Source organism: Rhynchophorus ferrugineus, unplaced genomic scaffold, assembly GCF_030347505.1.
Source record: "Rhynchophorus ferrugineus isolate W39M unplaced genomic scaffold, kcgeb_rfMv2 rfM8, whole genome shotgun sequence".
Lineage (NCBI taxonomy): Eukaryota > Metazoa > Arthropoda > Insecta > Coleoptera > Curculionidae > Rhynchophorus > Rhynchophorus ferrugineus.
In genome coordinates, this window is record NW_027472587.1 from 11,039,586 (window position 1) to 11,059,501 (window position 19,916).

The 19,916-nt window shown below is 31.4% G+C and overlaps 1 protein-coding gene across 47 annotated transcripts in view; it reads left to right on the forward strand.

Moving 5' to 3' along the window:
- The window catches only part of shot (dystonin-like protein short stop), a 342,592-nt gene that overhangs the window by 275,286 nt on the left and 47,390 nt on the right, over positions 1-19,916 (forward strand). For 46 of the 47 annotated variants that reach the window (XM_076411410.1, XM_076411419.1, XM_076411401.1 and 43 more), the window contains one exon: positions 18,615-18,730. In XM_076411410.1, coding sequence (XP_076267525.1) covers positions 18,615-18,730 — 116 coding nt within the window. Of the gene's footprint in view, positions 1-7,951; positions 8,274-18,614; positions 18,731-19,916 lie in introns of those variants that run through there. The other variant, XM_076411450.1, reaches the window with a different exon arrangement.

A 19,916-nucleotide genomic window follows, 5' to 3' on the forward strand; every position in this document is an offset into this window, starting at 1 on the left:
ATGTGTGAAGATTTTTGATGTCTCTCGGCTGGTAATCAATATATATACAAAAATGTATGATAATACACTGCAACATTCGTTATCTTCAACAGTAAATTGCTATTTTTGAGTCGTCTAAACCAATTGCTGTGGGTTTCTTTGGGCAGTTGCAAATTTCTATACGAATAATATGTGCTTCAGCTGCAGTGTTCCGGAATAAAGTGTTTAGTATTGGCGTCAAATACTCTTTTAACACAAAATTGGACGTATTTAACAGTGTGAACTTATAGACATAGAATTTTAAAGTTTCTTACATTGATTGCCTTATCACTGATATACACGCAACCTCGACACTACTATTTTTAGTTGTAATACTTCTTCATAGATCGATAAATGAGTGCAGGTTGTTCGATAACTTCACAACGGGAAACAAATAAAACGGGAGTGAAAAAGGAATGTAACATATATATATAAAATTAGGTCATCCTGAATTTCCATACATTAATTCCAACAATTCTCTAGTTTATGAAGCCATAAATGCAGTGAGGAGGGCCTGCAAGGGTTACTCAGGGAGAGCTAAATCTGATAAATAATTTGGGTTTTTAAACAATTCTTCCTTCATTGATTTCATGATGATTTTTTGAATCTCGAAATTCGTTATTTTCATGAGGGAAAATTGATTTTTCTTCTCCGGTTTTTTTTAGATTTTCCCGTTCTTTGTTTCCGAACAACACAAGATGCTTTTGAAGGTATTTTGGTTCAATGGTTAACCAATATGTCACCCATTGAGAGCACAGAATAGGCTGTGTCTTTAAAAAATCCAAATTAGGTTTGGTTTAATCATAAAAAAAATTGTGTTTTAATTTGCATTTGCATTTTTAGTTTTACTCTTGACCATTAGATGGCGCTCAACGAACTTATTGAACAAACTTGTGTTGTGTATGTGTTTATTTTAATTAAAGTTATTTTAATTAAAGTTCGTAAACCGTTTAATTTCTTTGGTGGCGATAGTCATCCAAACAGCCACCACATATTTTTAAGCCTCATACAAAGTTCTATTCGTTAAGTTTTAACAACTTTTCTCATTATTATGATTTGAATTTTGTTGTAGTACTCTCGCTATTAATTACGAATTAAATAATTTGTTGTTTTTTTTTTTCGTAAATTTCAATAAACTCGATTATTTTTCCGGATATGTTCGTAAGTCTTCGTCCGATAATTTTCGAAGTGTTACGACTTCCGAACACGACATTTTCCTGGTTGATAGACAGCAAACAAAACATGACCTCTAGGGCTGCTAATCGATAACCAACACATGGAACATTCAATTTTTATGGTCCCAAAAAGTCGATGAGACGAATATAAAACTAATACGCACGCCACAAAACTATTAAGACGGTAATTTTTTTTTACGTTATTCTAAATGACAGACCATTTTGCAAGTCATATTAATGTAACTGTAACAATTTCGCAGAATTTTCGTAACGAAACTCTTGAAATTTTGCTTTGTGCGGAACGTGATTTTTTATCCGAATGCATCAGCGTCTGTGCACCAACGCCTTTCTTCTTATATAAACGCAGGGAGAGGTCATTGCTTCCAACCAACCGTATTATTTATATCAGATTTTCTACCTGTTATAACACCATTGTTTTTACGGTATTATTAGTTGTTTGGGTGGAACACAACTTGTTCTACTATAGTAGTAACAACATAATGAACATGTTTATACGGTAGCTCTCGCTCGTTACTAATAATCGTCAATCAGACTTGATTCAGATTTAATTCGTATCACCTGCCCTGAAGCTTCAACGAAGCAAAAAAGTATATATAATCTCCTAAAAAGCAACATAATTATTATAAGTTTAAATTGTTTTTTTCCTTTTTATTGTAATTCATGTCGAATGTTAATTTTGAATTTATCTGATGGGAATTTATGATTATGTATCTGGGTTTTCAAATAATATATATGTGATTTTGAACTTAATCGCAAACGGTGGAGGCTTCAGTTTATAAACTCATGACTGCAATAGCTTAGGTAACTACAGCAACTATTACTTCTCTGCCTGATGAAAATCGTTTTCCTTAATAAAGTGTTTGGGACGTGAGAAGTGCCGAAAGTCAGAGGAAGCCAAATCTGGCTTTTAAAATAATTCGTGTTTTAAGTAGTGATGACTTTTTTTAAAATCTTTTCGAAACCAAAACCGACAGTAATTTTGAGCGTTCCATGATTATCCCCTCTATACACTGAATAACTTGAGAATACTAAATGCAAAACTGCTACTTTATATAGAGAAAATGTCAGAACTATCGACCTTAACTAGGTTAACGACTGGGTTAAGTGTTTAAAAAAGAGAATCGCGCAAAATTTACATTGATTAATAAGTTTCTATTCTCATAGTAGAATCAATAGCTTTTGTTGAATAATTTTTGTACAATTGCCTTTACTACTGTATTTAAAAGCACCGAAGAGGCGATATTTCGACTACAGAATTCTGCAATCAATAATGAAATTTATAAAAGTTGATAAAAGGTCAAATGAAACGTCCCCGGCCTGACACATAGATGGCGCTACTAGAATTAAATCCATATGTTTTTTTAGTTAGCCCTAACCCTCAAAAGATGCATTTTGAGTGAAGCAACTTTTGTCATTATGAAAAAAATGGATAAAAAGGAATTTTGCGTGTTGATAAAATATTGCTTTTTGAAGGGAAAAATACGGTTGAAGCAAAAACTGGCTTGATGTCGAGTTTCCGGACACTGCTCTAGGAAAATCAATCATCAAGGATTGGTATGCTAAGTTTAAACGTGGTGAAATGAGCACCGAAGACGGTGAACACAGTGGACGCTCAAAAGAGGTTGTTACCGACGAAAACATTTTAAAAAATCCATAACATGATTTTGAATGACCGTAAATTGAAACTGAATGAAATAGCAGACACTCTAAAGACATCAACTGAACGTGTACATCATATCATTCACGAATATTTGGGTATGAGAAAGCTATGTGCAAAGTGGGTGCCGCGTGATCTCACTTTTGATCAAAGCAACGACGAGTTGATGATTCGGAGCAGTGTTTCAAGATGATAAAGCATAATAAACTCGAGTTTTTGCGTTGATATGTGACAATGGAATGACGATGGCTCCATTATTTCACTCTGAAGTCCAATCGACAGTATCTGAGTCGAGTGAACACAATGAACCAAAGCGCGGGAAAACGCAACAGTCGGCTGGCAAGGTTATAGCGTCTGTATTTTGGGATACGCATGGAATAATTTTCATTGACTACCTTGAAAAAGGAAGGACCATCAACAACGACTATTACATAGCGTTATTGGAACCGTTTTAAGGGCGAAATCGCCGAAAAATGGCCGCATTTGAAGAAAAAGAAAGTGCTGTTTCACCAAGGCAATGCATCGTGTCACAAGTCAGTGAAAACGAAGGCAAAAATCCATGAATTGGGCTTCAAATTGCTTCCTCATCCACCCTATTCTCCAGATCTGGCCCTCAGCGACTATTTCCTGTTCTCAGATCTCAAAAGAATGCTCGCTGGGAAGAAATTTTCGTGGAATGAACAGGCGATCGCCGAAACTGAGGCTTATTTTGAAGCAAGGGACAAATCGTACTACAAAAATGGTATCGAAAAGTTAGAGGGTCGCTATAATCAGTGTATCAGCCTTGAAGGGAATTATGTTGAATAAAAAAAATTTATTTTGACAAAAAAAAAAAGTGTTTTCTATGGTAGGCCGGGGACTTTTCAATATATCTCTTACTATGATTCTACTCGTATATATTTTGGCTTCATTTGAACCTTGCGAATAACAGGTTTTTACTGAAATTTGCTATATAGCTAACGAGCCATGATGTGTATTCATCGAAACACATATTTTTGTTTTTGATCATCAGCCTTGACTTTCCATTCAGCTATTTAGTTTTGTGAGAACTCATTCATTTTCAATGAGAAATGTTTTACATCGAGGTATTTTAATAATTAATAGTTACTCATCCAGGATATCATGAATGTTCTTTATAACAACGATCAAGGATCCAAATTATGGTCTTGTTTGTATAGAACAACATGAGGGATTTTTTTAAATAAATGCGTTTTAATCCACTGCGACCATTACTGAGCTAGCGGCTTTTAGCCCACCCTTACATTAAACTTTCCCACAAAAACAATGGTTAGCCGTGATTTTCCACACCCTATCTCTGACTGGTACGTCGAAATTGGATCGTAGATCATTTTTGCCATTTCGAAATTAAATCCATCAAGTGTTAATTAATAATAAATATATATAATTAATATTTCGGGCCATATTGTTTTGAAAAATAATGTTTTATTCTTGATTCAACTGTTAAGGTTAATTTGAGGGATATGTGTTAATTTTAATTGTTGTCAAACTTCAAAAAAATACTAGTTCTTTGAACTGTCCTATAATTAAGTCAGTGTCGAGTATTTTTATAAAAGTTCGGCACAGCTGAGGCATCTGGCATTGACCTGAATCAGTGATAACACTGGCCAAGAATAATAAAATAAATTGAATGTTTTCTGCGTTTCTTCAAAACAATATTTACTAATTTTGGATTAAGGAGAAACGAATATGACAAAGAAAACAACTTATTATCTCTATTTTTTTGTGATACACAATAAATGAACGTTTTAAAGAAAATGGGAAATGCTAATCATTAATTATACCATTTTTAATGACATTTACCTTTTAAATCTTCAGAGAATCAATTAATCGCTCATGAGCGCTGTCTTTTGGCTTTTCCTTGTGAGTAACCTCTGAAGCATCTCGTCTGCAAGCATTGCTTCATTCCAGCAGTCCTTAATATTCAGTCAAGAATTTTTTTGTAGATATCAAATGGTGTTTCTGAATTTTTTTGTCTCCACGGTCCTCAGCATTAAGCCTACCTACTGGCGAGTGACCTACTTTAGAAATCATCCCAGAAGACATCCGGTCTTACCCAGCCTGGTTACTGGCGTGACTGGGATCATTTTCCTTGTCGGATTTTACACTCTTGCATCGAATATTCACAAACTTGAAACAATAACAAACATAAATTTACGACCATGCCCCAGCAGGATTCGAACCCGCAGTTATCGCAACAGTAGGAGGATTGTCCCATCGCCTTTACCACTGCGCCACCAAGCCGGCGTGTTTCTGAATTGAAATGAATTTACCCATTTCCTTGACATGGTGATATTACAAATTGTACACATTAAAACATTCCAATGTAAGATATTCTCACCCATTTACAACAAAATGGTATGAAATTCACTATTATGCCGAGGACCGTGGTTCGGAGTCCACGTTAAACTGTAGGTCCAATCCAGATAAGCCCTCGCTGGTAAAAATCCTTTTAAACTTAAAAATATATATTAAAAAAAGAGTTTTGGAAATCAATTTTTTCAAATTTCTGGAATAATAGACCGCCTTAATGTATTATTATTATATTATATACCAACATAATGTTATTACAAAAGTCTATTAACTAATGTGCCAGCACTATTAGGACAAAAATTATCAGATTAGTATTTTTTGTTATTATAGGACATGTTTCATAATAACACGGAAAACAATTTATGTCATCGCATTTAAAAGTTGGCAAATTTCCTTAATACTGCATAGAGGAAATTTACAAATAAAATTACTTTCATATGTCGAGACGTGGTCTAAACAACGGACTATGAAAACATCGATATGGTGGGTAGTAGTCGCTGGCGCTTGTTTTATTCATCCTCGACGTTACCATATCGGGTCTAGGCTGCGTAGGAAACATTTGCATACCGGCAAATCGTCACTTTTACGATACAAACAAAACACTGTATATTTTCGTGTCTACTCACGATTTAGCCAAACCCGTTTTATTTATTACTCGAACCAGTTTTCAGCCTGGCCGTGTCTACGAAAATAGTTTTTATAAAAAAAATGGTTCTTGTATGCAAAAACAAGTAGTTTAAATGGTGGTACAGTAATTAAAAAAAGTTCTCAAGCGTTGTCGTTGCTATGTCCCAACAGTAAATTTGTAGCTAGTTTAAACGGTATATATTGGATACACAAATATGATTCCAACCTTAGAAAGAGGACATTTATATGTTTTCTACATCGAAATGTAGGGTTGGAGAAGAAATAATTTTGTTTTTTCCTAATAGATGACTTTCAAGTTCCAGATGTCTGATAATAGTTATTCGTTGAAGCCATACTGTAGCGCCTTTGAGAGATAACGACTGTAAAACTTTGTCAAACCACGAATGCGATTATCTACTGTCAACTACAAAACAAATTAATTTATTACTACTGTCCTGTTGTACTTGCATCAATACACAAGCAAGGCAAGTACGAAATAAATGCATCAGTTTGTACAACATACATCAGCTCTATTCAGTCTTAACACGAACACATGACCTCGTTTTCTCGAATACGCATTCTACACACAGTCAGTGACACATATATAAGGGTAACAGACATAATCTATTCAAAGTTTTTTTGTACACAGGTCATCTAAATGTGTGACGTCAAAACGTCGCAATGTTGTTACATCAACTCTGAGTTTTAGTTTATTTTGTCTTTGACCCATAACAAAAACCTAATCTAACATAATGAAACAAAAATGTTATCAAATATAATTTATTTTATCATTATAGTACATCTAAAAACTACAGTTAATAATAGAGCCACAATAGTTTATAGGTTAGAGTTATAACCTCTTATTGCAATTATTTTCAAGAATTTTGTATACGTTTGAGAACCGGACAACTTTGACAGTTCAACTGGTTCGTTAAAAATTTATCAGGCAGAATTCAAAATTCATTATCAGTGTCTCTTTTTAACAATACATTAATCATGTTGATGACGTATGTACTAAAAGCTCTGGATAGATTATATATGTTGCAAATAAGATGCATTGATAGATACGTGTTTTATTTATAGAAAGGCGGAATCTTTATTGTACACATATTATTTATGTATAAGTAAGTCTTATTGTATAATTGTTATCAGTGATATCTATTGGCCACAGTTCTAATATTATCATTAATTATACATTTTAATGTGTCAACTGTACAAATAATTACTTTACTTTCAACAAAATGTCGTTGAAAAATTTGACATATGTCAACAACCTGACCTTTAAAAAATCCTAACTAATGATAAATAATACCTCACCTACCAATAAAACGCATTGTACAAGTTTCTCTAAATAAATCTCCAAAGTTAGAATAAAGCCCTCAAACTTATTTGTACCCGATTCAGTTTATATTATCATATAAATATCATATTGCTCTACATATTTACCAGCCAAAATATCGCACATTTTTTGATATCTGTTTTCATTTCATTCAGTATTTTCAATTGAAGTCATACTAGGTCTATTTTTATTCAATTTTGAATGAAAGTGTTGTCATTTCTATTTCTCTCATACAGTTCAACGATTTTTTTTATATTATATTAAAATGTTTTAGTTAAAAATCACCGCCTACTTAGCTTTTTTTACTATTTTAATTCATTCAGCTGTTTCAGTTTTATCAAAATCTATACCTCAGAATATAAAGGAAATTATGAAGTCATTTATATAAATTACCTGAAATCAAATATACCAAACTAGACAAGACACATCATTGTATAAATTTAGACGTGTTTGATCACTAGACTTACACTTAGTACATAAATATTTCGTTCTTTCATGCCGATAACCTCAATTGAAACCATCGGTCTCCTTAACATTCCCTAACACTCGCAGGAATAGACGTACTCGTCTAAGTATAAAAGCGAACATTTCATAGATTAAGCGTACCCCAAGGCACAATGTGAAAATTGTTATTTTTTCACGTCGTTTTATCATTAATTGATTCGGCAACGATCAACGCTAAATATAATTTCACTATAGGTAGTAGGCGTGGATTCGGGAGGTTCGGCCAAAATCGGCGGGTCGATCGGACTTGTCGCCGTATCTTCGCGCAAACTGTCAGTTAGTTGAACGCGGCGTACGAACGGGTTCGTTAGTGTCGTTCGTTGACGTGTGTACCGGCAAAATGTTTTTCTAGTATTAATCAAAAAATGGACTAGATGCTTACGATTAACGCTAATATAGATCACTTTATATAGCAAAATTCACTGATAGTAATAAAGGGCTGTGTTTTTTTTTACATACGGTTGTATATATAATTATAAGTGAACGGATTTTCCTTATTTTTTTCGGGTAAATTAATTTTCTAAAATACAATAGTTATAAAGTAGTAGAAAAAATGGAGAAGGATTACGATTTCAACTACGAACTGTCACATATACCGTGGGTAAGTATTCGATGATTGTTACTTAGTTGATAAGTCGCCGGTCTCGTTGAAGCTAGACATTTTATAATTCGATTGGGATTTCATAATATTACGAATCGAATGAATGTGTTTTGATGTTATTCGGGCTAATATTAAAAACAGCTGGCCGAGGATCAATACCATCACGAACTCTGTCACCACCAGCGGTCGAAAATAATGAAATCTTCGTCGTTATTTTTCGTCATATAGACCGAACAGAAAAAAAAACAAAAACAGGTCGATTCGTCTTTTTGCTGAGTCGTTCAAATATACTGTACGACAATTTGAACTAGAAAAAAACGTGATGTAATTCTTATCTAGCGCATTTTTTCTATTTATAATTCCTTGCGATAGTCAGTCCACTTGAAATAACAATGGTTCATCTATATGAACCAGTTTTGCTATACGAATTCTTTCATGATGATAGGTAAAAACGAGCTTCGTGACTACATAACCTTGATTTGTCGAAAATCGAAATCAAATAGGCCTTGACGAGATGCATCGCGTTAGTATGTTTTTTTTAAACAAAATTAGTTTGATTGTGATTCTTATTATTTTACCCAACTTTTTATACATGTAACTGTTATTTGACCAATATCTTACAGACTTTAGTGGTATTTAAGGTTCTTTATATCAGAAACGACAAGTTGGTGCGGTTTTTTTCGACGATTCTATTCTTGTATTGATAAAAACAAGTCTAGATTACGTAACCTTGGTTTGTTAACCAACCGAGGAATGTTGTGTATTTCCGAAATGCTCCTTACCGATTCGGTAATCGTCTTGTTTTGAATTTTTCTATACGAGTTTGTGTGTCATTATCAACGTTTTTGTTTTCTTGCGTTTTAGCAATAGAATCAAACTTATTTTTATACCTTTCGTAATGATACATGGTATTGTGATGTTTTACAGGTTTGAATTGTTGATGCTGTTTTATGATAATTAGTCATAATTATTCATAAATCATAAAAAATATTTTAAAGAATTGATGGTAATGTGGTTATAATGAACCACTCTCCAAAATCAATCAATAATTAATAAATTTTAAACATTTGGTACCGGGTTTCATGTCAAAAATGAAACAAGATGTGTGATATATGGCTTGAATTGTGTCAATCTTTGATGGTATAATGTTTTTTCTTATTATTATCTTTGGAATTCGGTCGTATATAGGCATGAAAGTTATCTCGAGACTGGTGACTGATGTTGCAATCGATTACGTTTTTATAGCCTTTTAATTATTTTTAATTATTTTATTCCAGTTTTATCGCGGATATATATGGAGAATATCGTATTGTTGGAAATAAGGATAAATTATTATCTATAATTTAAAGTTTTTTTTTAATTACATCTTATATTAGACATGCTTAGTACAATCTTAATTTATAAAATAATTTATTACTGTTTGTCTGTCGTACTTGCATCAGTATGTATTTCCCAAATTAACATTAAATTAGACTCCTTAAGCTAAAGTAACATTTATACACTATACAAGTTCGCTCCAATCTTCTGACTCCCTGCGTGTTATCCAGCAGTTGTGTTTGTTTAAAGCGAAATCTTGGATAACTTCGTAAATTCATTTCACTTCGAGGTCATCGTGCAGTTCTTCGGTGGTATAGTTGGTTTGTGGGTTGCTATTAACATTGGTATTTAATCAAAGAACTTTGTTTGGGCATCGTTGGATTAGTAGTCGGTTTGATGTTTTAGTGCAACCCCATATTTGCATCCCGTAAATCCAAATATGTTTTATAATTGACTGATAAACCAACCTCTTTGATTTTGAATCTGATTTAGTCCATTTTTTGTCTAATGTTATTATTTAAATCGATAATATTGTTTCATATACGGCAATTACTTGAAATATTATAAGACTATCAGTTTTAATAGACAGTAATCTTGAAATAACGCCCATTAAGTAAATAATCATTAAAAAACTTCCTCTTTTGAACAATTCAATGAATAAATTCGTAAGACATGAGCTCGATTCACCTATGATTTTTCAGACTACTGTTGTGTTTCTGTTTGTATAATGATTTTTTTAATTTCAAATGAATCAGTTACAGTTGATATCGGACGGCTGAGTTGATATTGAATATGGACTTGTTGAACAAAGCATTCTTTATTAAATATCCTGAGGTCGGCATTGTTAGGGATGAAATATATGAAATAAAGCGTCGTTTTGACTCAAACATAATCCCTTCTTGTTATTTCATAATCTTACTAAAACAATGCCATTAAATAAGACGTTAATTCCGACGATTTTTTTACGTTTTATTGTATAATGAGAAAAACCATGGAGCGTATGGTTTAGAATTAATTAAGGAAAGTATTCCATATTTAGAGAGCACGAAGCCTGAACTGTCTAAGTGAAACCAGACGGGCGACCACCGGTACACGTTGAAAATACAGTCACGAACGGCGAAGACGTTTTAGACGTCCCAATAAATTCGCCATATTAGATCAATACAAAGAGACGGTTGTTGTTTGGTTAGCAGCGGTCTTGATCTATAACACGAACCAGAAAAAACTTCGATCACTTCGCATATTATTTTCGTCAATAAGCCGGCCATCTGTTAGGGATTATATAAAAACTGGTAATTTGGCTCAGCGCAGTCGCGTATCTCTTATTCACCAAACGCATATTTTTCGAAATATAATGTTATTCAACATTGATGTTATATTGTACATCGCCGATAAGCAAATAAGTATACATCACTGATAACTCTTATCTGAATTATTAATAAACTGAAAAAAATGATGGAAATGATCTTCCAGATAAAAGAAAATAAAAGCATTATCTTATTTAAAAAAATTCAGTTATTCCAGACGGAAAAATAAAAAAACTCTAATATAAAAAGAGATTTTTATAAGATAGAAATGGTAGAAACTTTTGGGGTGAAACGTAAAAGGTTTTATTTTTCTAAAAGTATTTCCCCTTGGATATAATACATTTATATTCAAACTTAACACTGTTAAGTTAAGTTAAAGTGACTAAACATTCTGAAAATTTTTTTACTGATCTGGAAAAGACCTTTAACATTGTAAGAAGAGAAACACTATGGATTATATTAGAATAAAAAGATTCAAGCTCGATTGAAGCAATATACAGGGTAAATACCAATAGTGTAATTGTAAACAACATGACAACAATCAAAAACCCTCAAGCTCCAAGCACGACTAAAATAAGGTGAAAGCTTAAAGCCAGTCCTGTTTATAATATTTATGGATCAAGTAATAAAAATAATGGAAATCTTAAGTATAAAAAAAATATGGAAAAATTAGAAATGTCAGTAGGAAAGTGTACAAAGCAATTTATAAGCCAATTTTAACAGTCGATTGCAAGATGTTTTTCTTAAGACATATCCAACCTTTCTTCTAAAATGACCAAGGATATCGAGATATCTGGAGACTTTATCACAGCCTGGATACTGGCGCGCTTGTGGACAGTTTTTCTTTATTGTTTTTACTTATGGCCGATCTACAAAAGATAATAAATAATAAAATACATGCACTGATGATATTCGCACTATTATTTTTGCATATTTTTAGTAGAAATGTTGCAGTTTACATAGCGACTGGAATAAAACGACCTTTCCCCTGGTGGTCAATGGTCTATCCGCTTGAGACAGTGCAAGTCAGCGTAGTTCCGCAAAATTCCGCGTTTTATTTTAAAATTCTTTTGGCAGTTTACCAAATACCGAAAAAAATATGTTGGCTGTTGGTTCGGTAGACCTCGTGAACTTTGCATGCGTTTTCCGTGAAATAATCCATTATCTAAAATGAACGAATTTTTCTCATGTTTCGTATGTCTTTTTTCTCATAGTCAACACTAAACTAATTATTTAAAAACTACTATTGATATTTCTACAGAGACATTTTCTTTTATTGATTGTAAAAGACTAATTTGTATACTCTAATACAAATTGAAATTATTTACAATCTAAAATAAGCAAAGAAACATTCAAGACATCTCAGACGACCATAACAAAGGTAGAAAATAAACAAAATCAATTCCGTAATTGTATTGGTAAATATCCAAAAAGTGCAGTTATTGTTTTAAATAAATTAAATATTTATCAATACTAACTACTGTTTGATAAAAATAAATCATCTGGAATTCCAAGTACATTTGTTTTATTATCTAAAGTACTTATTTTTGCATTAGTACAACATTCTCAATGATTTTTGATATAATATTTAAGATTATTTTAATGTATTATCGATTCCTAGGGTGTTTAATTTTGTTTCTTGTGGGAGATAATAATAATCATTGCTGTATATTATATATTACAGACATTTTCGTCGTTATCTGCGACTGTGTATCACCGATTCCTATTAAATGTACCTATTAAATTGTAATATTTAAACACTTGATATATTAAAATTAACAGCTTTTATTTATAATTATTTTCGATAGAATCCTTTGTCAGCTTTTTCTGAGCACAATTGGTTATAATTGTAAAGATTGGCCTGGATAGTATTCCAATTTTTAATAAATATTTAGCATTTAATGCTAATTTAAGGCAAACCACTAACAGATAATTGAAAATCTTTACCAGATAGTTATTTAGTTTAATAAAATTTTCACCAATCTGAGGAAATTTTTGGTGATCAAATCATATATAATTTTTTTCTTTTTCCACAATTTTATTTCACTTTGTAAAGCGCTTATATTTTGAGTAAAAGTTATTGTATGAAAATAAAGAAATGTTTGCCAACTCGTGAAATAAGTTTTAATTAATTAAGTGGCACGTCATCTATGTGGGACAGCTGTTCATGTTTTTCGAAAATACTGCACAAATAATTTTTTCTCAAAATCATTTTGCTTTCAACAATCTTATCAATCAACAATCCAATTTATGTTATTTCAAAACTTATAGTGGTAGCATATCTTGTGTTATGTCCAAAGCAGATAGTAAAGGCAAAAACAATTTATATTATAGGATATAACAAGAAGTCTTTCAGGAAATGGCGAAGGCGTTATGGTGAATAATGATTTTTTTAACGCATTTTATGCATACATTTTAGCTTTCTGCACTTTTATGTTTAACTATGCCAAACACTCTAGCGTGCGCCTAATAGAAATTAAAAATATTGCCAATTCCTTTATATACAACACCTAGGCAAGCTGTATTTATATGTGTATGTTTAGTAAATATTGAGTAATTAAACAACCGACCGAAATATATTTAATTAACAGTACAACCGATTGATGATAACCGTGAATTTCCGCGAACGCTGTTATTTCTGGTTGATGAAGTCATACGTTATTATAATTCAATTTGATATCAACATATTTTTATTACACATTTATGCGCTTGTATTTTTCAGTGTATTAGGTATGTTATTTAATTTTAAATACCTATTTTTTAAAAAAATGACTAAAACTTAATCAATAAGCTCCATATTACATTTGTACTTAATTTTAGAAAACTACTCTTACTTAGAGGTACATAAACTTTCAATATACGTCTGAGAAGACTACGTATAATCCGTTAGACCGGTTGTATATTGATATCCGAAATGCCTATGCCAACATATATAATATATAAAATCACACAATATTAGCTCATACTTAATTATACAAATTATACAAATAGTATATCAATAAGAATATTAATATAACTATAAAGATAATAAGAAAAACTGTTTACCCAAAATAACAAAGTAGGCTTTTAAATGCTTTGAAATTATTAAATGAAACTGTATTTTTAATTCATTTATTTCTGGTTGATGTTTGATTTCACTTTTAAGTCTCTATTAATGATCATATTAATTTAACTGTTTTTTTTAAATCATTTATTAAATATTTAAAGTATAAGATTCCATATATATTATCTAGAAATTGAGTTTAACTATTCACAATGGGGCACAAATAAATATTTAACTGTGTTCAATTGTTTAATTTGGTAATTGAAACTGTATGTATTTATTTTTAACGGATGAGGTCATACCTTTTTTATTTATTTTAATGTCTTACTAAGTTTATCTATCATTAACTTGTTATACACAATTGGTATAACCTAAGAGTAATATATTAAATATTCAGATAATTCGTTTTATTTACAGAGGAGTAAGTTGCAATTTAAATATTAGTCCTATGGTTTTAGGTAATTTACTCAATTATGGGAAATAGATGTAAACTAAATTGAAATATAAATGAAACTGTTTCTAATCTATCTAGTACGTGTGAATTAGGTTAATAAAGGTTTTCAGTTTGAAACAATTGAAACATTTATTATCAGTTTGTTCTTCTCTCTTCTATTTTAATGTTTTTATATAGCATAACTTTTTACAAAATATTCATTCCAAACATACCTCAAAATCTGACCCATAAAATATGCTAATAAAAAAATTAAGACAAAATTTCTGTTTATATAAATCAGCCTATAATTTAATTTTAAAGGATTTACAACAGATTATTTAACTGTTTTTTGTGTGAAACTTATGGCAACCATGCCACCAAGAACAAAGAGTGTTCTGCACAACTAAAAAAGGCAGTGGTTTAAAAACATTATTTGTTGAAACCATCGCTGGGTTATCGATCACAATTGATGCGTTTGAGCTGAGAACTGAACGAAGCACAGCGGGAATATGTGCAAAGGACACAACAATGTTATTCTTCAGCATAAAAACGCTCGACCAAATGTTGCAAAACCCGTGAAAACATATTTCGAAATATTAATATGGAATTCACTGTATTCTCCAGATCTTGCTCCTTCTGATTACTGCTTGTTCCGACATATGAGTCTTGACCTGTCTGAGCAGCGCTTCACTTCTTATGCAGATACCAAAAATGGACGGATCCATGGATAGCCTCAAAAGATACATCGTTCTTTCGAGATGGAAAAAGTAGTGGCTATCGATTTTTCACGATAAAGTTTCAAATTAAAACATTCCTTTAACTAACTTATAGTTTATTATATATATTATTATATATTTATAGGCTAATATATTTATTTGAAAGATGTAAAAGATGTATTTAAGATTGAAGGTACAGGATGAAGTGTAAGTAAGTGGAACTGTTATGAAAGTCAATATTTAATTCGGATCTTGATAACATTATTTTCAAAAAATATGATTAGCATTCTGCCTGTATAATAGCTAGAGGCTCGTTCCTTTTTTGATCGTTTGCGCCTCTATGTCTTCCATGTCTCCCACATCTTGATTATTGCATAAACGTATTAGGAGGAGGATTATCTGGTTTATTGGAGAGTGTTTTTGTTTTTCTCATACATTTCAACTTGTTCGTTGATTATGATTGATTCTTATTATGAAATGGTATTATTATTTTGAATGTTTATTTTATTGTAGAACGTATAAATAGTTTTACCATAATGTTCGTATCAGTCATCTGAGGTGATTGAACTGACAAAAGATGGGACTGAAATGAACAAATCTGCTACAAATCATAGCGTCGCCAATTGTTTTTAATTACTAGATTTCTAGCTATTATAAACTGGTAAGAGGCAACAGCACTCGACTACTATCATCTACTAGAAGGTTAACGTCGTACAGGTACCCACACGGTACTAATTTCTAATATTCTTAAATATCAAAGCCTACGCAGATTTTCTTGTTCTACGTTTATTTTAATACCTACTCGTTTGGAATAATTACCAACATTTTTTTTTGCTTGTTATGGCACGTAGCTTATTCGGTGGACATAAACCAGAAATAATACGACTCGTTTTTGGACATCTGTATGCCGCGGTATTTATACAAATTGGGTGTTATTTACTAATTACGTTATTTTCAGTTACTGCGAAGGTTTAAAAATAAATTTCACTGAATATCCACGACCCGGTGTCATGAAGCACATGTCGCAATTTTAACTCTTCTTTCGCCGTTACTCATCGGGTACGATTTCGGTTAAAATTAGCCGGAGCACTTCTTGTTCGAGTAAATCCTTATATTCGTTACGGCGTAATTTATTTTGCCTGTGCAAGACGTTCAAAGCCGACTGCTTATTTATAATTTTAATTAGATTTATTGTTTGTTTTTTTGGTTGAGCTCGGAGGTTTGAAGTTAAGCCGATGCACTTTATTGTCTGGATTTCGTCATGTTTCGTCCTTGCTCACGAGGAAAGTCATATACCATAACTAAATATTGTATTTATTATTAAAAAATCGGCATGTCCGACAAAAAGAGGCCTGAGTGGGTAATATTTGAAACTTGTTACTACTAAGCAATATTTATTTGTTAATAAGGTGTTGCGTCACCATTTACTTTTAATACGGCTGTAATTCCTCGTGGAATAATGTCTAAATAGCTTCTAACGGAATATTGTTCCATTATTGTAACAAAATTGTCCAAAAATTGTCCAAAACATCGACCAATAACTTCAATGCTGACTCCCTAGGACGTTTCAATTATGTTGAGGTCTAGCGATTTTACTGGACAGGGAAAATATCACTGTGCGAAAAATGTTTTTGTTGTTCTATAACATTAAATTAAACGGTCTAAACGGTTAAATTGTCCCTGCTGAACACAAAAACTTGAAACGTAAAAAAAGTTATGATAAATTAAAATTAAAGTACTATAAACAAATAGTAATATATATTTATAAATAGACAATGAATCAAAATAGCTCAGGTTTAAGTGGTCAATAGAAAAAATGAGCCATATATTCTCAAATAAAGTAAGGAAATATTAACTTTAAAGATACCAAGCCGGTAACTCTTTGGCGGTAAGATTTGCATGGAATTTATTGTTTTTTATAAGTTTTTTTTATTGGTGGCCAACAAAAATGCCTTTTTTGCATCACTTTTTTTTCAATTTTGGGAGAACAGTTTTCAAATACAAAAATCCTTTATCGTTTTTATCCATGACCTTGACAACTTCTTGACAAATATCAAAACGGCGATAGTAAATATGAAATATTTTTGTTGATTTTTACTAATATGGGTTCTCTATTCTTGAAATGCGGCAGTTCGATCACGAAGCCCTTGAGGTAAAAACGAGCCACTTCCTTTAGGATGAAATTTTTAACAAATTTTTATTCTTCTGATATATCTTTATATGACCAATGCCAGCTTCGCCATTTTGTATCTTAAACTCGACTATCTAAAACACTATAATAATGAAATAATAAATTAAATAGAACAATAGAATAATATACTGTATATCAAAATACTATTAAAAGAATTCAGATAAACAATGCTATCGAAATGCTAAATATCACAATTGTGTCCCACAACTTTAATCCCATTGTTTGCAAAATAATATCGATATAAAATCAACATTTATCTTTAATTACGTAGACGTATATTATAGAAAATATAATTATATAATTGTGTTGGAATTAACTTCTATTTTTAAGACCTTTGTTTAGTTCAAGTATCTTTCGTATCAAATATTTTTGATGAAAAATTCTCTGTGATGGAAAAGTATTAATAACGTAATATAAATATTATTTATAAAGTTCGACTTTATGTTGTACGTATGTTGTTAAAATTGCTTAATGCAAATATTTATTCAGATTTGATACATATTAGATGTTTGCATGCACTGTGACCATTTATTCACTATTGTTCTTATTCACTCTAATAATGCATTTATTGAGAAAAATCGGTACAATACATATTAACCAATATTTTCATTCATGTTCTGCCATATTTTCCCACTTTTCTGCTTTTCTTGTTTGTCAGCAATCCAAGTATTTATCCGTCGTCGCTTCTTCGGTATTTCGAAACCGTGTGATCAATAGGGGCTATATCTGGTGAGTACGCTAAATGTGGCAGAACTTCTCATTCGAGCTGTAAGAGTGCATCCTTAACAACTTTTGCAACGTGTGGTCAAGCGTTGTCATGCAAGTGGATGACTGTGTGTCTGTTACAGGCCTTTCACAATATGCTGTTCAGTTTATTCAGTTGATGTCCGTAGTAGCTGCTGGTAATGCAAATATGAAGCTAAGAAATATTACTGTATTTATTACCAATTTCATATTTGGTGTAGTAGCAAATAATGAACTAAGAACGAATATTAGAGGCTAAAGCTAAAGAGTATATTGAAATAAACACTAAAACATACAATGCATATCATTTAGAGGTCATATTTGAATAATAAAAATTAGATTTTACCCAGAATTTCTACTGGCCGGACTAAAAATATAAGCGTAAATTACCGACTTAGTGGGCATCACGAAGAATCAACAAACGCTTAACATCTGTTTTTTATTATTTCAAAGTCTCCCGAGTATAAAAACATACGTACATTATTTGGGTTTTAGAGGTAAACTGACACCTCAAGGTTGTTCTTTCGTTTTACATATTTATTACAGAACTAATTGGCTTGTTTGTTAATTTTGTTCTTTAATTATTTCAGAGACTGGTCGAGCAATTACAACCACAATCGTTCAGAACGTTTAGATCAGAATTCCACATGAGTAGTGCTAGTGAACACACATCCACATATACTACAACTACTCATTATAGCAAACAGTAAGTATTGCGTATATTATGTAAACAGTGTTTTTAACATAGTAAATAGTAAACATAAGTGTGTGTATATAGTTGTGATAAGATAGATAAAATTAATATTTGAAATTTGCTTATTTATGCAGGTTGTTCAGTAAGTTTTGTTGTTGCGTTAATAGTAATATAAAATAGTAATTTTCTAATTCATGTAATTCTTGAAGTGAGGGTCTGTGAGACTGTCGAGTACACCGCTATTATTACCTCTTCGTTAAATGAATGTTATTTATCACGTATTGATTTTTTGAATGGGGTCCCCTGTGACTGTGTGAGTCCTGCAAGTGTACATAGAAGAATCTGGGAAGGTGATAAATAAGTAAAGAATAAAATAATATCAACGATACATTAGATATGAACCACTTTATTTTGTACAGTTCCATTTTAGATTTAGTTAACATATCCTTTTTGTTAATAAATTTGCTATTTATAACGAAGTACGAATTCATGGTTTTTCTAATTCTGGCATTCATTTCCATCTTCTAGCTTCTGTTATTTCCAATTTCTACATCCCAGACACTTAAACACATTTACTGGCTTTATTTTTACACTCTCAATTTGAATATTTATTATTTCTAGCTCTCCCATCATCATGATCTTCGTTTTGTTTCCATTCGTTATCATTCAATATTCTTTTAGTATCACATTTCATCTGTTTGATGGATTTTGTGTAGGTGTTCTGGTCCATTTTGAAGGTAATCTCTTCTTCTCTAATTGAATATCCCAATCAATTAATTTAAAACTATTCTAGCTTACAGAAAATAATTATTTCCCATATCAGCGCACAGCCAAAATATTTTCTGGACATAAATTATCATTTGGAACTATTTTTAGTACGATGAAGTCATTATTCCAAATTTAAAAGGTTTTATCAGGTTATCAGGCGTTCTAATTATGTTTATTGCAATTTGTTTTTTTTATAAGAAATTATTTTAAATATATCATTACAATATTAAGTCAAGATTACATAATTGTATATGTTAAAAGTATCATCCCGTTTCAAGAAAAAGCTCGAATTCATTTAATAATCATTTAAAATTATCTTTATTCTGTTTAATACATATATATCGTTATATATCTTTTCAAATTTCCAAGGTTCTAATTATCGTTATCAGTCATTTTAAGCTTTTAAGCATATTTTTATTATGAATAACAT